Here is an 18,426-nt window from a genome sequence, read left to right on the forward strand (position 1 = left end):
CTGCTGATGCCAATTTCACCACCACCGACCGGCTGGCTTCCTAACGGCTTGCCGATTGTCTATTGCTTTCCAGCCACAGACACATTCACATACACACATACACAGGCGGGGAGGGACCAAAAAGCCATTTGCAACAGCTTTTTGTCGATCGCTTTCGACGAGGGAAGCCCTGGCCTGCCCTGACGCAAGGAGCGGAAAAGAAAAGAAAAGAGTTCTAAGCAACCAGCAACAAGCAGGCGTCGTCGTCGCCATCGTAATGGAACGGTTTTGCAGATCGCGGGACCAAGACGACGTTCGTTCCTTCTCCTCGGCAAGCTGCTTCCACCTCACGATCCCGCCCTCGTCGCCCTGTTCGCGCTGTTGCTCTTGTTTTTGTTCAATGATCTCTAACGCGAGTAATGGCCTCGAACCCCTCCTCGCAACCTGGAGTTGCTGCTGCTGCCATCGGTTCTTATGCCCGGCTAGAGCAGCAATGGCAGGAGGGGGCAAGGAAGCAAGATGAAAGATTTATTTATCATATCCTGCTGTTGCCATTCTGCCCACCTGATGCACCACTCGTAACCTGCCTTCTACCACTTCTCGTACACGTTCACCTTTCACCGCGAACAGGTTTCTGGGCGTTCGACTTCGAAGGAAGAGAGGTGTGGAAGCTTGGATTCCGCGTCGGTCTCGTGCCACTCGCACCACTCGCTCTCGCACCACTCGTAATCACATTTTATGGTACGCGTGTGTGTCGCGAGCCAGAATGGTCGCGTTCCTCGGGGAACGGGGGCGAGGAAACTGGCACTACAAGATCGTCGCGCTTCTTCACGCCATTCGCTCGTGCCTCGGAACTGAACTGGACGGGCCTCTTCCTTGCTTCTGGTGCCGTTTTCTTTCGGTTCAGTTCGGCATCCCCCGACGAAATGCTGCTTCGCGGCCTCCGGAAGCAGCCAGCAAAAGATTAACGACTTCTGGTCCTGGAGACTGGACTGTGTCAGTGTCCGGCAGGGGGCACCTCACCACCACCACCTGCGTTTATGGCCAGATCCAGCCAGGGCCACTGTCCGCTGATTAACAGATCCGCATCTTCAGAGCATCATCAGTGCGCAACGCAGCGAGCGAGCGAGCGAGCGAGAAGCAAGTGGACCGGATGAAGGTGAAACAGTTTAACGCACTAATCGCCTAGAATCGTCCCAGTCCGACCACTAGACGAGAGAGATCGTCATGCCACTCGATATCCGACCATAAAAAAAAATGCTGGAAAAGAAGAGCGAGACAAGGAGGCAGGGAATGTGAAGCAATGTTCCATGGCCTGCTGCTGCTGCTGCTGCTACTTTGCACAGCTTCCCAGCACAGCGGCGGAAATTTAAAACTATTTCGCAAGAACGACCGACCACTGGGATGTCAGAAGAATCCGTTGGACTCCGTTGGCCTGCATCATGCACCGGTTGCTCGACACTCATGCGACGACACACCTTGGGAACACACGCACACACACAGGAGAACAGAAAACGCTCCAGTTCTCGGCCGTCCGGCACCTGAACACGAACCGAACGGAGTTGCAAAAAATCCAGCGTGCGAACCACCGAACGTTCTCCATTTTCATCTCTCCGTCGCTCTCTCTCTGTCTCTCTCTGTCTCTCTGCCTTTCGAGGCCCAGAAACGCTGTTTGCAGAACTTCTGAGGAGCGGGTCTCGGGTGTCAGCTTTCGTTTCGTCCGATGTCGTCGTCGACGACTACGAGGGATTAGATTACTCATCGTTGCAATGTGGACATCCCGAGATCTCGACTCGATCAGACTTCCGAACGGGGGTACGCCGTCCGAGCGGTTGTTTCTTAAAATAAAAATGATCGCAAAACCGCCGGCAACACACGTACGTCACACGCATGCGTCCATACATGGGATGTTCCATATTGGCATGCACGGTAGGGGGACAGTGGGCAACGGGGTAAAACACAGATTTTTTTTTTTTGAGGGGCCACGTCGGAGTCCACGCAATCCAATAGTGCGCTGCGCTCGCGTCGAGTGCGTCTCTTGAAGAGCAGCGAGCAGCGCGGTACTTGAGAGGATCCTCCATCGGGCAAGTGGACCCCTCGTTGATGATGACGACGACTACGACGACGACGACGACACTAGGCGCACTCGGCGCGGCGACATCCAAGCGGTGGGACTGTGGAAGCTGCGAGAGGAAAGCTTTTTTTTTTCTTCAAAATCTGACGCCAACGCAACACATCAAGCGCCTGACAACAAGCCGATGCCCGGAGACCTGAGAGCGAATGGTGGGATATTCGTTTGGCAGCAAAGATCGTTTGATGGTTGGTGTCGCCGTGGTCGTCGTCAAGGACCGCACTCTACTAGCGCTCTAGGAGAGTCTTTTCAGCAGCTTTCCATAAAGCCACGTCCCCAGTCGATGGCGTGGGGGATGTTGATGGATGGCGAATAGATTTGGAAGTAAATCGCGGCGAACGGGGCGTTGAATGTCGTGTTGAATGTCTTTACTGCGTACAAGTACAAGCGATGGTGCAGAGAAGTGTCCAACGGGGGATCGAATTTGGTAATCAATCTTTCAATCATCTCTTTACCGTTGCCCTTCGTCGGGAGCGAATGGGGCCCGAGGGCCGACGAGATCTTGATTTTAATTTAACCAAAGTAGCCCCGGGAAGGGTTCGAAAGCCCTCCTCCTCATAGCCCTCGTCTGGGATGGGAAGTTTTCTCATTTGCGTTGCGTTGTTTTGTCACCCAAAAAACCCGAAGAATGGAGGGTCCGGACCAAGGACCGGAAACACCCGTCGTCGTCACCGCCTGCTGCCCCCGGGGTGGGGGATATCAAATGAAAGCAAAGTGCGCTGCGACGGTTTTGTTTTTTGCAGGGTGATTTATGCTCAGACTCGGTCCCAGGAAGTGGTAGCAAAGAGTGAAGCAGCTTCACCACAACGCAGCCCTCCATGTTGCGTGATGGTCTGGGGATGGGGTCCGGAGTCTACTGTTTCAATCCCGGCGCAGGCAGGGCCCTGGACGAAAGCGCAGGAAACAATAAACCACAAGAATGTTTGCTCGTCGTCGTCGTCGAATTATGGGCGCTCCCGGGTGCGCTGGTGGTGTCTTTGTTTGACCCTTTTTTTCCTGGCTGCCTGCCTGCCTTGCGAAGTTCTGCCTTTCCATAGCGCACTGGGATGCGGGGCAACGAAGTGGACCAAAGTATCCGATTACATATTTGATCGGAAGCCAACCATCATCATCATCGTGGCGTCTCGTCCTCCCGGTATTTCGCTCCCGGGAACGACGCGCGTCCAGCAGCAGTTATTAACCAGTGCTTTCGGGACCCTGGGAGTCCCGGGATTTTGAATATTTATACGAAAATGAGGGGTTCATTTGCAGTTGATTCACTTTTCGGTTGTAATTTGAAGCTCCCCCCACAAGGAGACGGAGGTTGATGTACAGGAAGCCAAGGAACCTCCCCATGCCCGTGAAGAATCTCGGAAGAAGCAGTTCGGATTGTCGTGTTTGTGGCCAAAGATGATGAAATGAAATTTTTAGACACGCTCTCTGTCTCAGCATTCAATCGACAATTTAGCCCCCCCAAAAAGAAAAACAACGACTTTATGATGGATCCGCTACATTCTGTGGCCACATTCCACCGGCAGCAACAACGCCAACAACCAGTCAGGAGGCATCCCGGTGTCGGTCTGGAATGTCGGACTTACGGTAACGGTTCGTCCGGTTACGTGGGTGATGCCGCCGCTGCCGCCGCCGCCATGCTGCGCTTTATCATCGCAACGGCAAACAATCGCACGCAATGGGAATATACGTCCGGAGTTCCTCTCCCTTCCCCCACACTCCACGCTCCGCGTCTTCCAAATCGTCGGGAGGTTGGCGCGGTGTCTTTCTCACTTCGGTTTTTTTTTTATTTGCTTTTGTGTTTGGCTGTTCTGTCTGTCTGTTTGTTGCTTTCATTATAGTTCCGAAACCGCTTATCAACTTCTTTCTCTCTGTATCTCTCTCCTTTGCTCTCTCTTACTATTTCTCGCAACCTCCTCCCGCCATTACCGGCGCGGACCGGTTACGGGTTTTTGACGTTTGGGAAACGTTTGCGTAAATGTCATAAACGCTTTTTGAGGTTAGGTGCGCCGCCAAAAAACCGTGTGAATCTGCGTGGTGCTCTAGAGAGCAAAAGAGAGAGAGGGAGGGGAGCCCCTCCCGGGGAACTTGTTTGCCTTGAGTTCGGTCCCCAGGGGGGAGATAACCACCTCACTGGAAAGTGAGCACCGCTGCCAGTGGTGCACTTGAAACCTCGAACCTCAAACCAGGCTTTTCGGGCATGCGGGCTGTCGCGGATATGGCGGATGATGATCTAACTATATGGCCACAAAATACGACACCATAAAGGTGTGTGCTTTGTGGAGAATGTATGTGGGGAGGCAGCGCACAACAAAACAAATGCTCGATCAAATGCCATTCCCGCAGAGTATGCGCGCGCGTGCGCGTGTCCATCGAATGCTCTCCGAGGTTTTTTGATCGACGCTAATCGTATGCAAAGCGGCCCGTGTGCGGCCCGTCGTGCTGAGCAGTAACAGCAACAGAACAGCTCTGGCGGCTCTGGAGCTCGAGAGGTTTACACAGCGGGAGGCCAGCAGCAGCAGCAGCAGCACGATCGCACTGTCGTCCAACGGTCCCGCCGGCCGATCGGTCCGAAACCAAAGTCAATGTCTTCATCGCTGCCCACGCCGTGGCCGGGAGAGATCTCTGACGAAGGGAGGATGCTGAAGAACAGCAGCTTGCAGCACACACACACAGTCAGTCCGTGAGCATGAGAAAGCGAACTAAATGATGAGCGGCGTGGACTACTATAAGCCCAATAAGCTCGTCTTCCTGTCTTTGCGCAACGCATCATTAGAGCCATTTGGAGCCGGACTGGAGAGCGACCACTGGCTTTCATTAGCAGCTCTCCTTTGCGTATGTCCCAGCTTCCCATGTCGCGAGGGAGATTGCCCTAAAGCTACAACAGCAGGAGCAGCAGCAGCAGCAGCAGCAGCAGCCGCATCATCATCATCATCATCATCTTCTTCTACTACTACTTCGCACAGCAACTCTGCAGGTGAGCGAGCAGCGCGAGTCTAGAGGAAGGAACTAGCCGAACTAGTGAACACACACACAAAACTGTGCGGAGTCATGTAAATTAGCGTGGAGTGGAGTGGACTGCAGGATACCTCCCGCCGTTGGGTTGGCGCTGGTGGTGGCCACACAACAGTACCGTAAGCCGTGTCAGTCAGTCCCCAGTTCCCGAACGGGGGAACTTCGCTGTTCCCATACGATGCGCAATGGACGACGCAATCCACCAACATCTGGACGCACTACGTAATTGATGAGCCATGATGATGGCTAGGTCGGTCCCGCTGGTCCGGCCCTGGAATGGCCTACATTCGCATGTAGTTCCTCGGCTGAACTTCCAGAATGCCATGGTCCAGCGGTACGCCGAGAGCGGACTTAATCAGCCCAGATTAACGCATCGATCGTCGAGTTCTTCGAGGGTATTGGATCGGACTAGAGAGGGTTCGACCGACCTGAGGTTGTAAACTATGTCTGGAACGGAAACGCGTCGCAAAAAAAAACAGGGACGAAGCGTTTGGACTCATAACGAGGAGAAGACGCACACACACAAGGCTGATGGTGATGATGATGATGGACTGCAATTTGAGGATTCGTCCGTTCCGTCCCTAGGGACTGGGCTGGGAAAGGGGAAACTAGGCAAAAAACCTCTAAATCTCCATTAAAATGTTTCATTTCTTCTCGCTATCTCGTTATACTCCGAGCGGATTCGAAGCCAAGGTCCACGACCGCCGCCGCGATGACCAGAAAACGATTTATCGTTTCCTTCGATGCGGATGCGGTTTGTCCGTGTCGTGTCTGTCTGTCCGCGCGCGCGTGTGTGTGTGTGTGTGTGTGTGTGTGTTGTTTTTGCTGCGGTCTTGTGGCGGGGCGCGGCCGACGCTCTCCCGGCGAAATCGAAACTCGTCGAATGTCGGGTTGAGGTCCAGACGTCGGACGATACTACGCCGATGGATCGGACCGAGAGCGGCTCGGAACCACATCAATCCCCGCCGTATGGAACTCCGACTCCGACGGTTTGTTTGGTTAAGTGGCTGGCTGTGTTGTGTTCTGTGGCATTCTATGGGATCCCTGGCACCCTGGCACAGGAAGGAAGTCATAATTTGCTTTTGCCCCTTCTCTCCTTCCCTTCTGACGTGACCCTGACTCCCGTGGCCACAGGTGATAAAATACTTCTCTCTCTCTCTCTCTCTCTCTCTCTCTCTCTCTCTCTCTCTCTCTCTCTCTCTCTTCTCGTACAGTCCGGGAATGAGTTCAACTCCTTCGGGGCATCGACGAACGAACGATGATTTGAAGACACCACGGTATCCGACCAGAGGGCGCTGATCTGATCCGGGAAGTATGTGTTTTTTTCGGCGGGGGTTTTATGGGCACAATCAAGCGATCGTAAAGCGGCAATAATGCGAAGTAGGCAAACATGTCCGTGATTGGGTGGCTGGCAGGCGGCGGGCGAAAGGAAGATATCGTCGATCCGATTACCACCCGGCGCTCGGTGGTGATTGATGAGATGAGACCGATCGTGCCGATCATTTTAACTATTCTAGCTTGCTTGCTCACTGTGAGTGAGAGAGAGATGTCTCTAGGTGCTACAGTTTATGGCCAAACAAACTGGCCCGAGCACTGATTCCATCTCTGGTTCCACTCTGATCATTTGCCTTCTTGGTGCGCGCACGCCCGGGGCGTACCTTTCACTCCGCAACCCTCCGTGACTTTCTTCTCCCGCTTCTTCTTCACCTGCAGTTTGTTCCGCTGATGAGACAAGCTCGATCCATCCACACGACACTCCCTGGCAGGTGAATCGCCAATCAAGTGGCAACTCCCAGATCGATTGCAGGCGACCGACCGACCGACCATCAGCATCGGGCGGGCTATCGGGCATAAATCAAGTGCAGCCCCAGCAGCCAGTCAACTGACCGATCGACCGACCGACCACTGAATGCATCTAAATTATCGGTTCCAACCTCGAAGCGAAAGCAAGGGAGGGAGTGTTCTACTCGCTTCGAGAAAGGCGCGACACACAGCGGCAACCACCGTCACCTTCCGATGACAGATGAGCGATGACGAGGCAACAGCAGCAGCAGCAACAGTAGGCTCTGCACATCAATGATCCCTTGGTAACCCCGGGAGGGTAGGAGAGCAGGGATAATTGGCATGTAGTGCATGTCGTTTTCGTTGCACAGCACTGCAGACTCCTGGCTCGCCTTTAAGTGTTTACTCCAGTTGCAGCAGCGGCCGCACCGTCCGACCGACTGGTCGAGAGTTAAGCACATCATCATCATCAACCGGGAGGAGTTGTGTGGACGAACCTATGGACCTTGTGCGCCACAACGAGCACCGCGTCGCGCGGTCGTAAATGAAGTCAAAAAGGCTGCAGCAAAACTCGATCGCCCTTCCGCCAAAGGTGGAGCGCAAGCCTTTCAGACGGAAAAGGGTCGAACGGTTGCCAAGCGGTGGGTTAAATGAATGGCTATCAGTCCTCAGACCCCAACGAGAGAGCGAGAGAGAGAGAGAGGCCAGGCATCAGCATCCGCCAAAACACCGCCACCCAATGGTCGATTCCGGTGCTGGTGGTGGTGGTGGTGGTGACGGCAAGGAATAAAAATGGCGAACCAGAAAAGGGCAGAGAGAAGGAGGCTCCGGACATGAGCATTGAGCCATCTTGCCGCTCGTGTGCGCGTGCGCCTTCCGCTCCGCTCTCCCAGTGATCCCTGGGTATCGGATCGCGCGGTCAGCGCGAGCAAGAAGAAAAGATCGAGTGAATATTATTATGATAATTAGTTTCCAGCAGCTTCGCCTGCGTGTGCTTCATCATCTGAGGCAGCATCATCACGGGAAGGAATGGAGATACAAACGAGAGAGAGACGAGAGAGAGAGGGAGCGACTTTGGCTCTCGATCGCCGACGATCGTCGATGGACGACCGACGGTCCGGGTCCCGGTATCCTTTACTACTCCACTTTAATAACTGTAATTATGGTTTCTCCCCCCCCCCCCCCCCTTCCCCCCACTTCAATTCCACCTCCTTGGCCAAAAAAATGTTGTATAGTCCAGCGCCAACCCGCCAGCCAGCCAGCCAGCGCCGCGCCGTGCTGCGCTGCCATGTTTCTTCTGTTTCTTCCAATTTCGTTATTTTCGTGGGGATTTCGCCTTCGCGTTCGCTCCATCCGTTGCGTGTGCCCGTGTCCCCGTGTGTGTGTGTGTGTGTGTGTGTGCTTTTTGGTGGCCTGTGCCTGTTTCGCAGAATTCCGGTTCAGGTGGCATCGGTGGTGGCATGAAACGGTCGCATGGCGCAGCAGCAGCAGCACGCGAATATTGGATCCTCTACACACAAGATCATCAGAGCGATCGGTCCAGCATCGGCGGTCCCCTGTATCCGAGGGCACACATTCTCGCATTTATTTATGCTCCCCCCACCATGCCCAAGGAGCCACTTTCCGGGAGCAAGAGTTCAGTAAATGTCGCTCGTCGCACAGCTGCGCCACGAACTGCGGGCCAAGGCTCAGCAATGTTGGCCACGTTGGTCACGAGTGAGCACGAGAAGCGAGGAAGTGGGGGAAGTGCGGGAATCATGCTCTGCATGCACTTGCCGGGCCACGCGAAGGACCACTCCTCCTCTCCTTTATTATCGGAGCGGATTCTGCTCTCGATTCCACGAGGCGATCAGCAGCAACGCCAAAAACCCGTTCTCGTTGGTCTCTTTGGCCGCAGCTGCCACCTGTAGCCGGGCCGGGGACTGGGCCGGGGGCTGGGCCGGGCGGGCGGGCGTGTTGTCGCATGTCGCCACACCGCGGGCCCGAGGTCTGCGACCGAATTCCAAGATATTCAACTTCCCGAACGCGACGCGACGCGCCGATCGCGGTTGCTGCGAAATTGGAATGTTATTAATTGCCTTCTCCCGGGGGCCAACGGCCAACGGGCCACAATGACCACACTGACAGATGAGCAGCAGCAGCAGCAGCAGCAGCACCATGCTTGGACTTTCCTTCCTCCCCTTTTCCGAGGGAAGGATGGATGCTGGGTCGTTAATATTCTTCACCCGGGATCTGATGATGTCCGACGCGAGCGCGTTTTGCGTTCAGGATCATGCCTCGAGAGAGAGAGAGACCGGTCCATTCGCTGCTTCCTGTGTTCGCGTTGTGGCCGGCTTGCGACCCGCGCGACTCTGGCACGCCATCACAACTTATCGTCCAGCAGCAAAACCTTCTCACGGGACGTCGTCGCCTCCGGGGGTCTAAAGAGCGATCTTTAGCGTGCTGGGGCTAGGCGCTGGCGATCTGGTCACCGATAAGCCCGGGTTCGGGAATTGATTACAGGAAATCAAATTTTCGATGCGATCGCGCACCGGTGACCGGCTCAAGCGGGGCCAAGGAATGTGTAGCAGCGAACGGTATAGCAGGAGCAGCAGTAGTAGCCGATCTGTCCTTTTACTCGATCTCTCGATTCTTGAATTCGGTAGTTTCATGGGATTCAGTGAGAATTTTGTTTCCTCTTCTTTCCCGGGGGGAGTGTTTTTTCTTTTCTCGGTGGACAAATAATAAATCTCCCGAAGGTAAAACGGTTCCCGCGCGACGCGTCCACCGCCGGTTCGATCGGAAGAGAAAGCTCAGCTTCCAGCCCCCGTGCTCCAGTCTCTAGCAGCAGGTTGCCTGTTGTTTTGGTCACTAAATAATTGGTGAAAGGTGTTGCCAAATTTACTGCCAGGTGTGTAACCCCCCTTCTTTTTTAATCTATAACACAAACCCTAGAAACGGTTTCCGTCGTGTCTTGACATGATTTGCTCTCAAAACTCGCAACAGCGACAGAGGAGGAGGCAGTGGAGGCTCGGCGAATGGTCAACAAATTGGGCATCATTTGCATAAATAAATGCCGTTCCCCGAACCGGTGGTGGTGGACTTTGGTGGACAGTTTTGCCCTGGTACATTGTTCCGCTTAGCAACGACAACAGCGTCGTGAAGGTAAGAACCGTACGGAGCACGGAGTGCCCCCGTTGTATGTATGCCCGCTTCCAACCTGAAGAGAGCTAATCGTTCGCTTAAGCGAATTGTGTGTAGCTGCCGCCGTGGCTTGTGGTGTGTGCCCGGGCGCAGGTCGCAGTTATAATTAAGCTTCTCACGACCAACCAAGGGGGAGGTGGGATGGAGCTCGACTTACTGTGTTCGCAATTTGTAGCACATCTTTCGCGCGCTACCTCCAGCTCCATGCTGGTTGTTGGCGCTGGCGGCAGGTGCGCACGCAACCGAACGTCTGCCTCCCTCCGTGCCGCGCTGCAATGTTTTATGCGCCGTTTCGTCGGGGCCGTTTTCTGCACGTGCGAATCGCCGCGGCCGCGACTGCACTTCACTCTGGTGCCGTTTGTGGCGCCCGAAACGGCGGTGCACCGATCGGACGGAGAGCCCAAAAAGTAAAACCCCGAATTGTGGTCTTCCGCGCTAAATGTGGTGCCGACGGCGTGGCGTTGGCGAGAAGCATTATGCAACATGCAAGACATTAAGACCGGCTATAAATTAGGAGATGATGAAATGTGCCGTGCCGTGTGGCCATGCTGCACGCTGGGGCTTGGTTTTTGGTGAGAAATGGTGACGCCAAAACTTCATTATGCACCATAGCTAGAAGCTGCATAGAGCTGCAACGGGGTGTATGTGTGCGTGTGTGTGCCCATTTTATGGCATTCCCAGCAGACAATCCGGGGCAGCAGCAGCAGCAGCATGTTGTGCCGGGGCCAGAGAGTGCCGGAGTAAAACGACATGCAATTACACACATGTCACTCTCTCGCTGCCTTGTGTGTGCTCGAGCAGCGTCGTGGCCTGGAGCAACGCTGCACTCCGCTGGCGCTGGCGAATGTGCAGAAGACAACCGGGCGAAAGAATCCCAGCAATGGTCTGGGGTTTCATCCTCTCGTGGCTCGCTGCATGCGGCAGGACTGGGGAAGATGTACTGCTTCTTTCTTCTTCTCCTAGTTTTTCGACAGATTTTCTTCCCGCGGGTCCGGCCATTTCCTGTCTTCATTTCCATGTCAAAATCGGGCTACGCAACATACGTATGTGTGGTTTTCTGTGTTGCTGTAGGTAGTGGCCACCCTGCAGCCATACATGTGCAAAGGCCACTTTAGCATTTGCCCCAGGCCGGGCATCCCACCAATTTGCTGCAATTTTCTATTTCCGATTGTTTTCGCAAATACGAAACGAACGAAAGTCAATCCCCAACCCCGGGTGGGGTGTCCGGTCCATTCGCCGGCCTCAGACTGGACCGGAAACCGATTAATGGCCCCGCAGACTCGTGGTGTTTCGAGGGGCAGGGGAAAGAAGGAAACAGCTTCTTCCCCATCCATCCTATCCCTCCTCCTTTGGTAGCAGAAGCGCACCAGCTGCAGGAGACCAATTTGCGTATCAGCCAACGGATCGGACCACTCCAAGAGAAGCGCCTCGGTTGCCAAAAACACTCCCCAGGATTGATTTACGATTTGCTTGCGGAAGTGTGTGCGTGTGTGCGTGCGTGTGTGCTTTCGGGTGTGTAAAAGGGAACTCGGAATAACAATCGAGATCGGTCTGCCCCTCCGGGGCCTAGCACCCTCAGTAACCTCCACCACTCGATCTCGATCGATTACATACACACGCCCGTCCCGTCCGTAATTATGGCCAACTGTTTCACCGTTTTGATGGCTAGAGCCCCCGGGCACGCAGGGGCTCGCAGGCTAGCGATCACATTACCTGGACCTGGACCTTGGAGAGAGGTTGATCCGGAATGCACGCCATATGGCCGTGGTATGGCCGGGGCATCATCATCGGGCTTATCGGTAGCGCCGCGCGTTGCCCATTGAAATGTACACCTTTACAAGGATCAACGTTGCATTGCTGCCGTCGCCATCGTCGTCGCCAAGCAGATTGTTCTGCCTGTGTGCGTGCGAGTGTGTGAGGAGCGGCGTGTGCTACTTCGATCGATCGGCAGTGACAGCAGGTCAACGGCGTTGTCAAAGGTCGGTTGTCGATTGAAAATGACATTTTAATTGTCATCCCTGACAGGTAGACTAGCAGATGACTTGCTCGTCCTACTGCTGCTGTGTTGCATCCAGGGCTGGTGGCGCTTCGATCAGTACTGCTGACGCCGTGTGTTAATCTTCTTGGAAAAGGGACACAACAGCAACAGCAGGAAGGACCCCACACGCCGTCGCGTCACAATCCAGTCCAGCGTCAGCGGCGATCGCATTAGCCTCGGTTCTGTTCCGTTCTGTTCCCATCGTCCGCCACCCAGTGAATCCCGATAAACAGATGACTTTCGATCGTGTTAGTAGTGGTGGTGGAGTGTGATCGTCAGCGTCAGCGTCGTCACGGGAACAAGATCCCGGACCAGCGCTTCGTGTACGCTACACGGTGACGGCGGTGGTCTTCGGGTCCCCGGTAACCGGTTGATCCCGCGCGGCATCGGAAGGCAAGGCAAGGCAAGGCATGGTGACCAATCGAAACCAAGCGGCGTAATCGGACCGAATCCAAAGCACTGACCGAAATCGCTTCGGTCCTCCTGCCTCTATTTTAAGTCTCCCATAATCGGTTATACGGTGGAGTGCACCCGTTCCACTCTTTTGATCGCTCTTTCTAACCATCTCTCTTTCTCGCCTTCTCTTTATCCCCGACAGCAGCCGGATGGAATGAAAACAGTGATCCCGTCGTCCCGCGGGAACTTCCGCGCACCGGTCGAGAGGTGCTCCCTAATCTGGTTTTCCCGGTTCCCATGTCTTCACTGGTTCGACGGTATTCGATCAATCTCGCGACCGCGACTAATGCTCACCTCGCTCCTGCTGCTGGTGCTTCTGTGAACCATGATGACGATCGCGAACGGCGATCTAGGTGATCTGGCCTGCCAGCCGGCCAGCCGGCCGGTCCAGGAGTATCGGTATCATTAAGTCGCCAACAACGACGATTATCCACAGCCATCGCGCGCGAACGATGATGGCGCATCGTGGATGGCAGCACCAGGGGAATGTGCCATGGCATGGCCCGGCAGCAGCCTCTGTGTGTGTGTGTGTGTGCGTGTGTCTAATTCGGTTACCCACCGCGCTTCGACGATCCGCGCGAAGAAAGATCTCAAGGGGCTCCCCGGTTTTTTCGGGAAATTATCGTTATTTCAAGAAATGCCTTCCCTGGACGTCGCCATTGGATTCTTCTTCGTTCTCTTTTAGGTTCCCTGTTTTTTTTTTTATTTGGGGGAGTCATTCGCTGAGCAGCGCAGAAGAGAATGAGGGGCGGAAAAAGGGTAGAGTTATTCGAGGCCTTCGCGGGGGGAGCAAACTCAGGTGCCGAACGAATGGCGGCCACCGTACGGTCGCATACCATAAATTGGTGAGGAGGTGAAGCATTCTTCTTCTCCCTGCCTGTCGGCTGGCCAGCCTTTTTGGGGGGCTCCATTTGGGAAACCATTTTCGGTGTGTGTGTCCTCTCGTGGTTACCCCCGGGAAACGTCACAACGGGAACGGGTTCGCGCAATTCGTCATTAGGTCCGTCCGGTGCGCGCGTCCGTCGCCCGTTTCGCGGTAACGAAATAATAAGCGAAATTAATCGTAATGATATTTAATAACCAGAGGCCAGACGCCATCGTTTTTTTTTCTTTTGTAGGTTCAAAGGCACACTCCCCAATGCCGATGCGCCACAATCGCGAGACAAACGCGACACCGGAGACACAGGAGCAGTTTTTGTCCGGAAAAGGCCTTCCCCCCGGGGTGCCGAAAAAGCTAAAAAGAAGGATATCATTGTCGCTGTCGAAAGCAAAACAATCCACGAACGTTTGGTGGCCACATGCGAGGGAGTGCTTTTTGCTGCTGCCCATTTCCTTCCAACCCCGGGAAGGGGAAGGGGTGTGTGTGTGTTCTGGCTACCTTTCGCTTTCGTTTTTCCAACACCTCCCCCGGTTTGGTGAGCGAAGAGCTTGTTGCGGGCGTGCGTCGCGAGGTGTCGGCGTGGAATGCGTAATTGTCACCGACGCGATCGCGGTCGAAAACAATGGTGTGTCCCGTCTGCCAGCCAGCACCACACACACGCACACGTAACACACACCTCACCCTCGCTGGAATCATTAGCGTATTGTGTGCCGTTGTTGTGGTTGTTGTTGGAATGCTTTCCTCTGCGTTTTTCTTTCGCCTTTCCTCTGGGCTCATCATCAGTGTACGATCGCTAAGGTACGCGCGTGACACGTACGGTGTGTAGCTGCTGTTGCTTCTAATAATGGTGATGGCGCTCGTTGTGCGAAATGATACCCTCACGCGACCTGGTGTGGAACCCTCCCGATCCCCGGGGGCGGGATGATACGGCAAATCGGGAATCGGACAGCAACAACAAAAAACTCGCTCGAACTCACTCCAAAACAGTGCGTGGCAGCCGGGCGCGGGCGAAAGGAAAATGAAAAGATCGGTCGAGGGGAGGAGGTGGTAGTGAAGGCTGATTGTTGTTTGTTGTGTTTTTTTTTGTCGCTCTTCGCGCAGACGACGGCCGCGGATTGCGAAATCGGACCAAACCGGGAGTGTGGCAGTAGCGGCGGTGGCGACGCGGTGATGAGGCCAGCCGGGAATGGCCGGGCGTGCAATGGGCTCTCTCTCTACACCTACGCGCTGTTCGCGATCAACGAGGTGAACCGATGGCCGTGGCTCAGTGGTGCGCATTCGAAGGAGATTTCATCTAAGCACCTCCGCCGTGTGTCCTCCGTTCCTCGGTCTCGCCACTCCGCTCCTACGGTCTTGGTGGCATTTCAAGATTGAATCCTTGCTGTTTGGGCGGATTGTGCGCGATCTCGTTGCCGCAATCTCTACCCCATGGCACAGACAGTCCTATTCCTTGGACACCTTTTCCACGTCTTCCGCCACATTGCGCGTACCGTACGTGGGTCCCACTAGCGGTTGTTGCGCTTCGTTACTTTGGTATTAGCGCGAGCTGCGCCGTGGATTGTGTCGCCTCGCTCGCTCGCCGCTCGCGACTTTATACACGCGATCGCGATGGCGCGTTGGTGCGGCGTAAACGAGTGATAAATGAGTTCCCAGCGGCAGCAGCAGCAACCGCCGAAGCGATGCGTGGGTTTGACACAGACAGCGCGCAACCACAACTCGACCTCCGGGATCCGGATCGGAGGACGATAACAGGCGGAACAGAAACCGGCGGCGGTGGCGAACGATTGGAGAGCTTAACGAGCGCGACACATCGAACGAACGGATTGCATTGTCGTCGTCGTCTCTGATTGTCTTTTCGATTTTTCTTTCGCCAAGTGTCGCGTCTGCGCTTTTGTGCTTTACCCCCGGCCACCGCCACACGCCGGGTTGCCGTCCGGTTCGAGCACGCAGCTTATAAGCCAAAAGCCACCAGGAGATGCCGATAGTGGCAGGATCGCGCCTGGCCTTCAGAAACCGCGTCCAGTGGCCTTCGGTATTTCGCGGTGGTGCGTGGGAACGAATTCTTGTTCGTTGAGCCAGTTCGGTTGCGTTTTGGTTTCGCATTTGCAGCCCGCGTCCGTTCCCTCGCCTTCGTCAACCGATTCTCGCCCGAGACGGTGGTGACGACCTCCCGTGAGCGGTGCGGAGGCGTTCGCACGACATTCTCCGGCAAACGGAAGAGATTGAATCAATTTTGATTGAGTAAGTGACACACACACACACACACACACAGTCACCAGGCCATCGAACGTCAGGCCATTCAGTAATGTCCGTAACGTCATCAGCACCCGCGGTTCGCTCGTTCGTTCCGCCATTCAACGTTGGGGTTAATTGTTTAAAAGCATAAAACGATCAAAGCGTCCATATATCGCACTTTCCACGTGCCGCTCCGAAAAAACCGTCTCAGCACATTCTCGGAAGCTTGCACGCTCTGCCGTCAACGACGAGGAAGAGAAGATGCACAAGGGGCGGGAGTGTGAGATGTTTCGAGGAGTTTCCAAGGCAGAAGAGCAAATATTCGTCAACCTCATTGCTACCATAATCATAATTAGACGCCAAACAGTGCGAGCACCACCGTTTCCAACGGGTGGCGGTCGTCCATATCTTGGCAACCGTCGACGAAAGGGAAGCAGCTGGCTTGCTTTGATCTCTACCGAACGCAGCGCGCGCTTGAAACGGTAGCAACCAGTGAGTCCATTAGCACACTTGGCACCAGGCGCACTTGTTCGACTCCATCCATCCCATGTCATGGCATGCCATGCGATGGTTGCGCTCTCGTCAGGCATGTTGTTAATTTGCTCCAAAAGATTTCACCGTTCCAGCCCGGGGTTTAACCCGGTTCGGCGGTTCGAGTTCGATTGCAAGAGCAGAAAGCACCAAGGGCTAAAGGTGAAAATTGAATTAAAGCTTAAATGGTGGATGTGGGGAAGAAAGGCTATCGGTGAGGAATGCGAGCAAGCTAGCACATTAAGGTTTACCCTGATTTACATGTTTTCCCAGCGCAGCGATATGTCAAACAGATGATTAGATTAATGGACCAGAGCCCCAACCAAACCGAAACCAAAACCAGACCTCGAAAGGTGCTAAGTGGAACCCTCCGGTTGTCGGTGTCTCTCGCTTCTCGCTGCGTCAACTCCGTTGCCGGGTGATTTCTAATAGCGAGGTAAACACCGAATGGAAGCCGCGAAATTCCATCGCTTTTCGTCATCCAAATATGCCCTCCGGTACGTCCGGTGCAAGTGGTGGCCCCTCAATGCAAAGCCGCCGCCGCCTTGACTCACGCGGATCTTGCGTGAATCACGCGACGCGTTAAGTGGGAATACAGGTGGCCACGGCGTTCAACGCTGAATCACGCACGCGTCAGCCACCAGGTTTGTGAAGGGCATGATGCTGCGCGTGTTGTTGCGCGTCTCGTGGATTGCGCATTGCACCCGGAGACCTTCGGAGCGTGCGATCGCAGCTAGGCGCTAGTACGCGATAAGCGATCGGCTGCCACGGCAACAGCAGATGATTTGTGGCCGCTTAGATTAGCCGGCCACCGATGCACCGCCCTTTGAACCGGAAGCTTTCGAGCTTGGCGCCAAGGGGGGGTTTGATGCATTCAAAGGCGATGGTTTTTGTTTTTTTTTGCGTGATCGATGGCTGTCTGGAAATAGTACTTACTTGGTGTGGCAAAGCTGAGGATGATGGTGGCGGTGGCTAGCACCATCCGCCAGCACCGGCTCTGCTCCAACATGGCGGCATACATCTTAAAGCTGCTCCCGGCGGCCCTTTTGCAGTGTGGAGTGTGGAGTAGCAGACGATGGCCACGATCCTAGGGCCTAGGCCGTTAATTCCTACTTTATCTATCCCCCACTTCCGATGGGTGAAAACGCTCGGAAACGGGCACACACGCACGCATGCACGGACGATGGCGCACTCTTTTGCTCTCTCTCTCTATCACTCTGTTCCCAAGACGCACGAGCGCACGCGCGCGCCGGGCGTTTGTTTTTAATGAGGCTTTTCACCACCAACTTTTATGGCGACTGTCGGGAGCCCGCCCCGGAAGGGTGCAGCAGTAAACCGATGGGGCCGGGTCGAATAGGGGTGGCATTCGAAACCACCAACGGGCGTCGGAAACGGAAAAGAAATTCGTGAATTCGTCGGTCACCGGAACACGAACCCGGGACCCAACCGGGCGCGGCTTTTTTAATCTAATCCAACCGGACCGGGGACTTGCGCTACATTCCACCGCTCGGCGATGTTCGGCGCACTGTTGTCACTGTTGTACCACACGGAATGCTGATCGCGATTCGAAGAGATCGTTTAATTCTAACACGCACTTACACGCAAAAATGCACACAGAGACACACACACACGTAATTCGATTGCGACACTAAAGAACCACTTCAAAGACAACACTCGATCACTGCGGTTGCGGTGCGATTGCGATCGCATTCGGCGGTTCCAGCGCGAGATCGATCGATTGGCCAGTGGCGCACGCGTCTATTAAGTAAACACTACGCGGCCACAAACACACAAACACACGCGCGAAAGGGGGCGAATGAATGAACGGAACAGTACCGTGCCACCGGGGAATGCGATGATGAATGAAATGCACACACGTGATACGCGATCGACGATCGATTCTCGGATAAGACGCCTCCCGATGATGATGATGCGTCAACGATGCTGAGGAATTCGCGGAACTACAGAAACCGGCCGGCCACGATCTGGCGTCCGTCTTCGGCAAGGTGCGGATTTGTTCTGAGAAACCCGGCCCGGACGCAACTCAGCAACAGCAGCCACCCCGTGGACGAAGTAGCCCGAGCCTCGGTTGTACCTTCTTCGGTGCAAAGCGATCGAGCATAAAACATTTGCGGCGGCTCTCTTGCTTGCTTGGTTTCCGGCGCACCTGCGAAGAGCGAGAGAAGGAGAGAGAGAGAGAGAGAG

The 18,426-nt window shown here is 54.8% G+C and overlaps 1 protein-coding gene across 1 annotated transcript in view; it reads right to left on the reverse strand.

Annotated features, from left to right (window-relative positions):
- The window catches only part of LOC125951684 (uncharacterized), a 33,759-nt gene extending 15,534 nt beyond the window's left edge, over positions 1 to 18,225 (reverse strand). Inside the window, exon 1 of the mRNA XM_049680656.1 lies at positions 17,158 to 18,225. Coding sequence (XP_049536613.1) covers positions 17,158 to 17,242 — 85 coding nt within the window. The 5' untranslated portion in view covers positions 17,243 to 18,225. The remainder of the gene's footprint in view (positions 1 to 17,157) is intronic.
- Positions 18,226 to 18,426: the final 201 nt, after the last annotated feature.

The sequence above is a fragment of the Anopheles darlingi genome, chromosome 2 (genome assembly GCF_943734745.1).
Source record: "Anopheles darlingi chromosome 2, idAnoDarlMG_H_01, whole genome shotgun sequence".
Classification (NCBI taxonomy): Eukaryota; Metazoa; Arthropoda; class Insecta; order Diptera; family Culicidae; genus Anopheles; species Anopheles darlingi.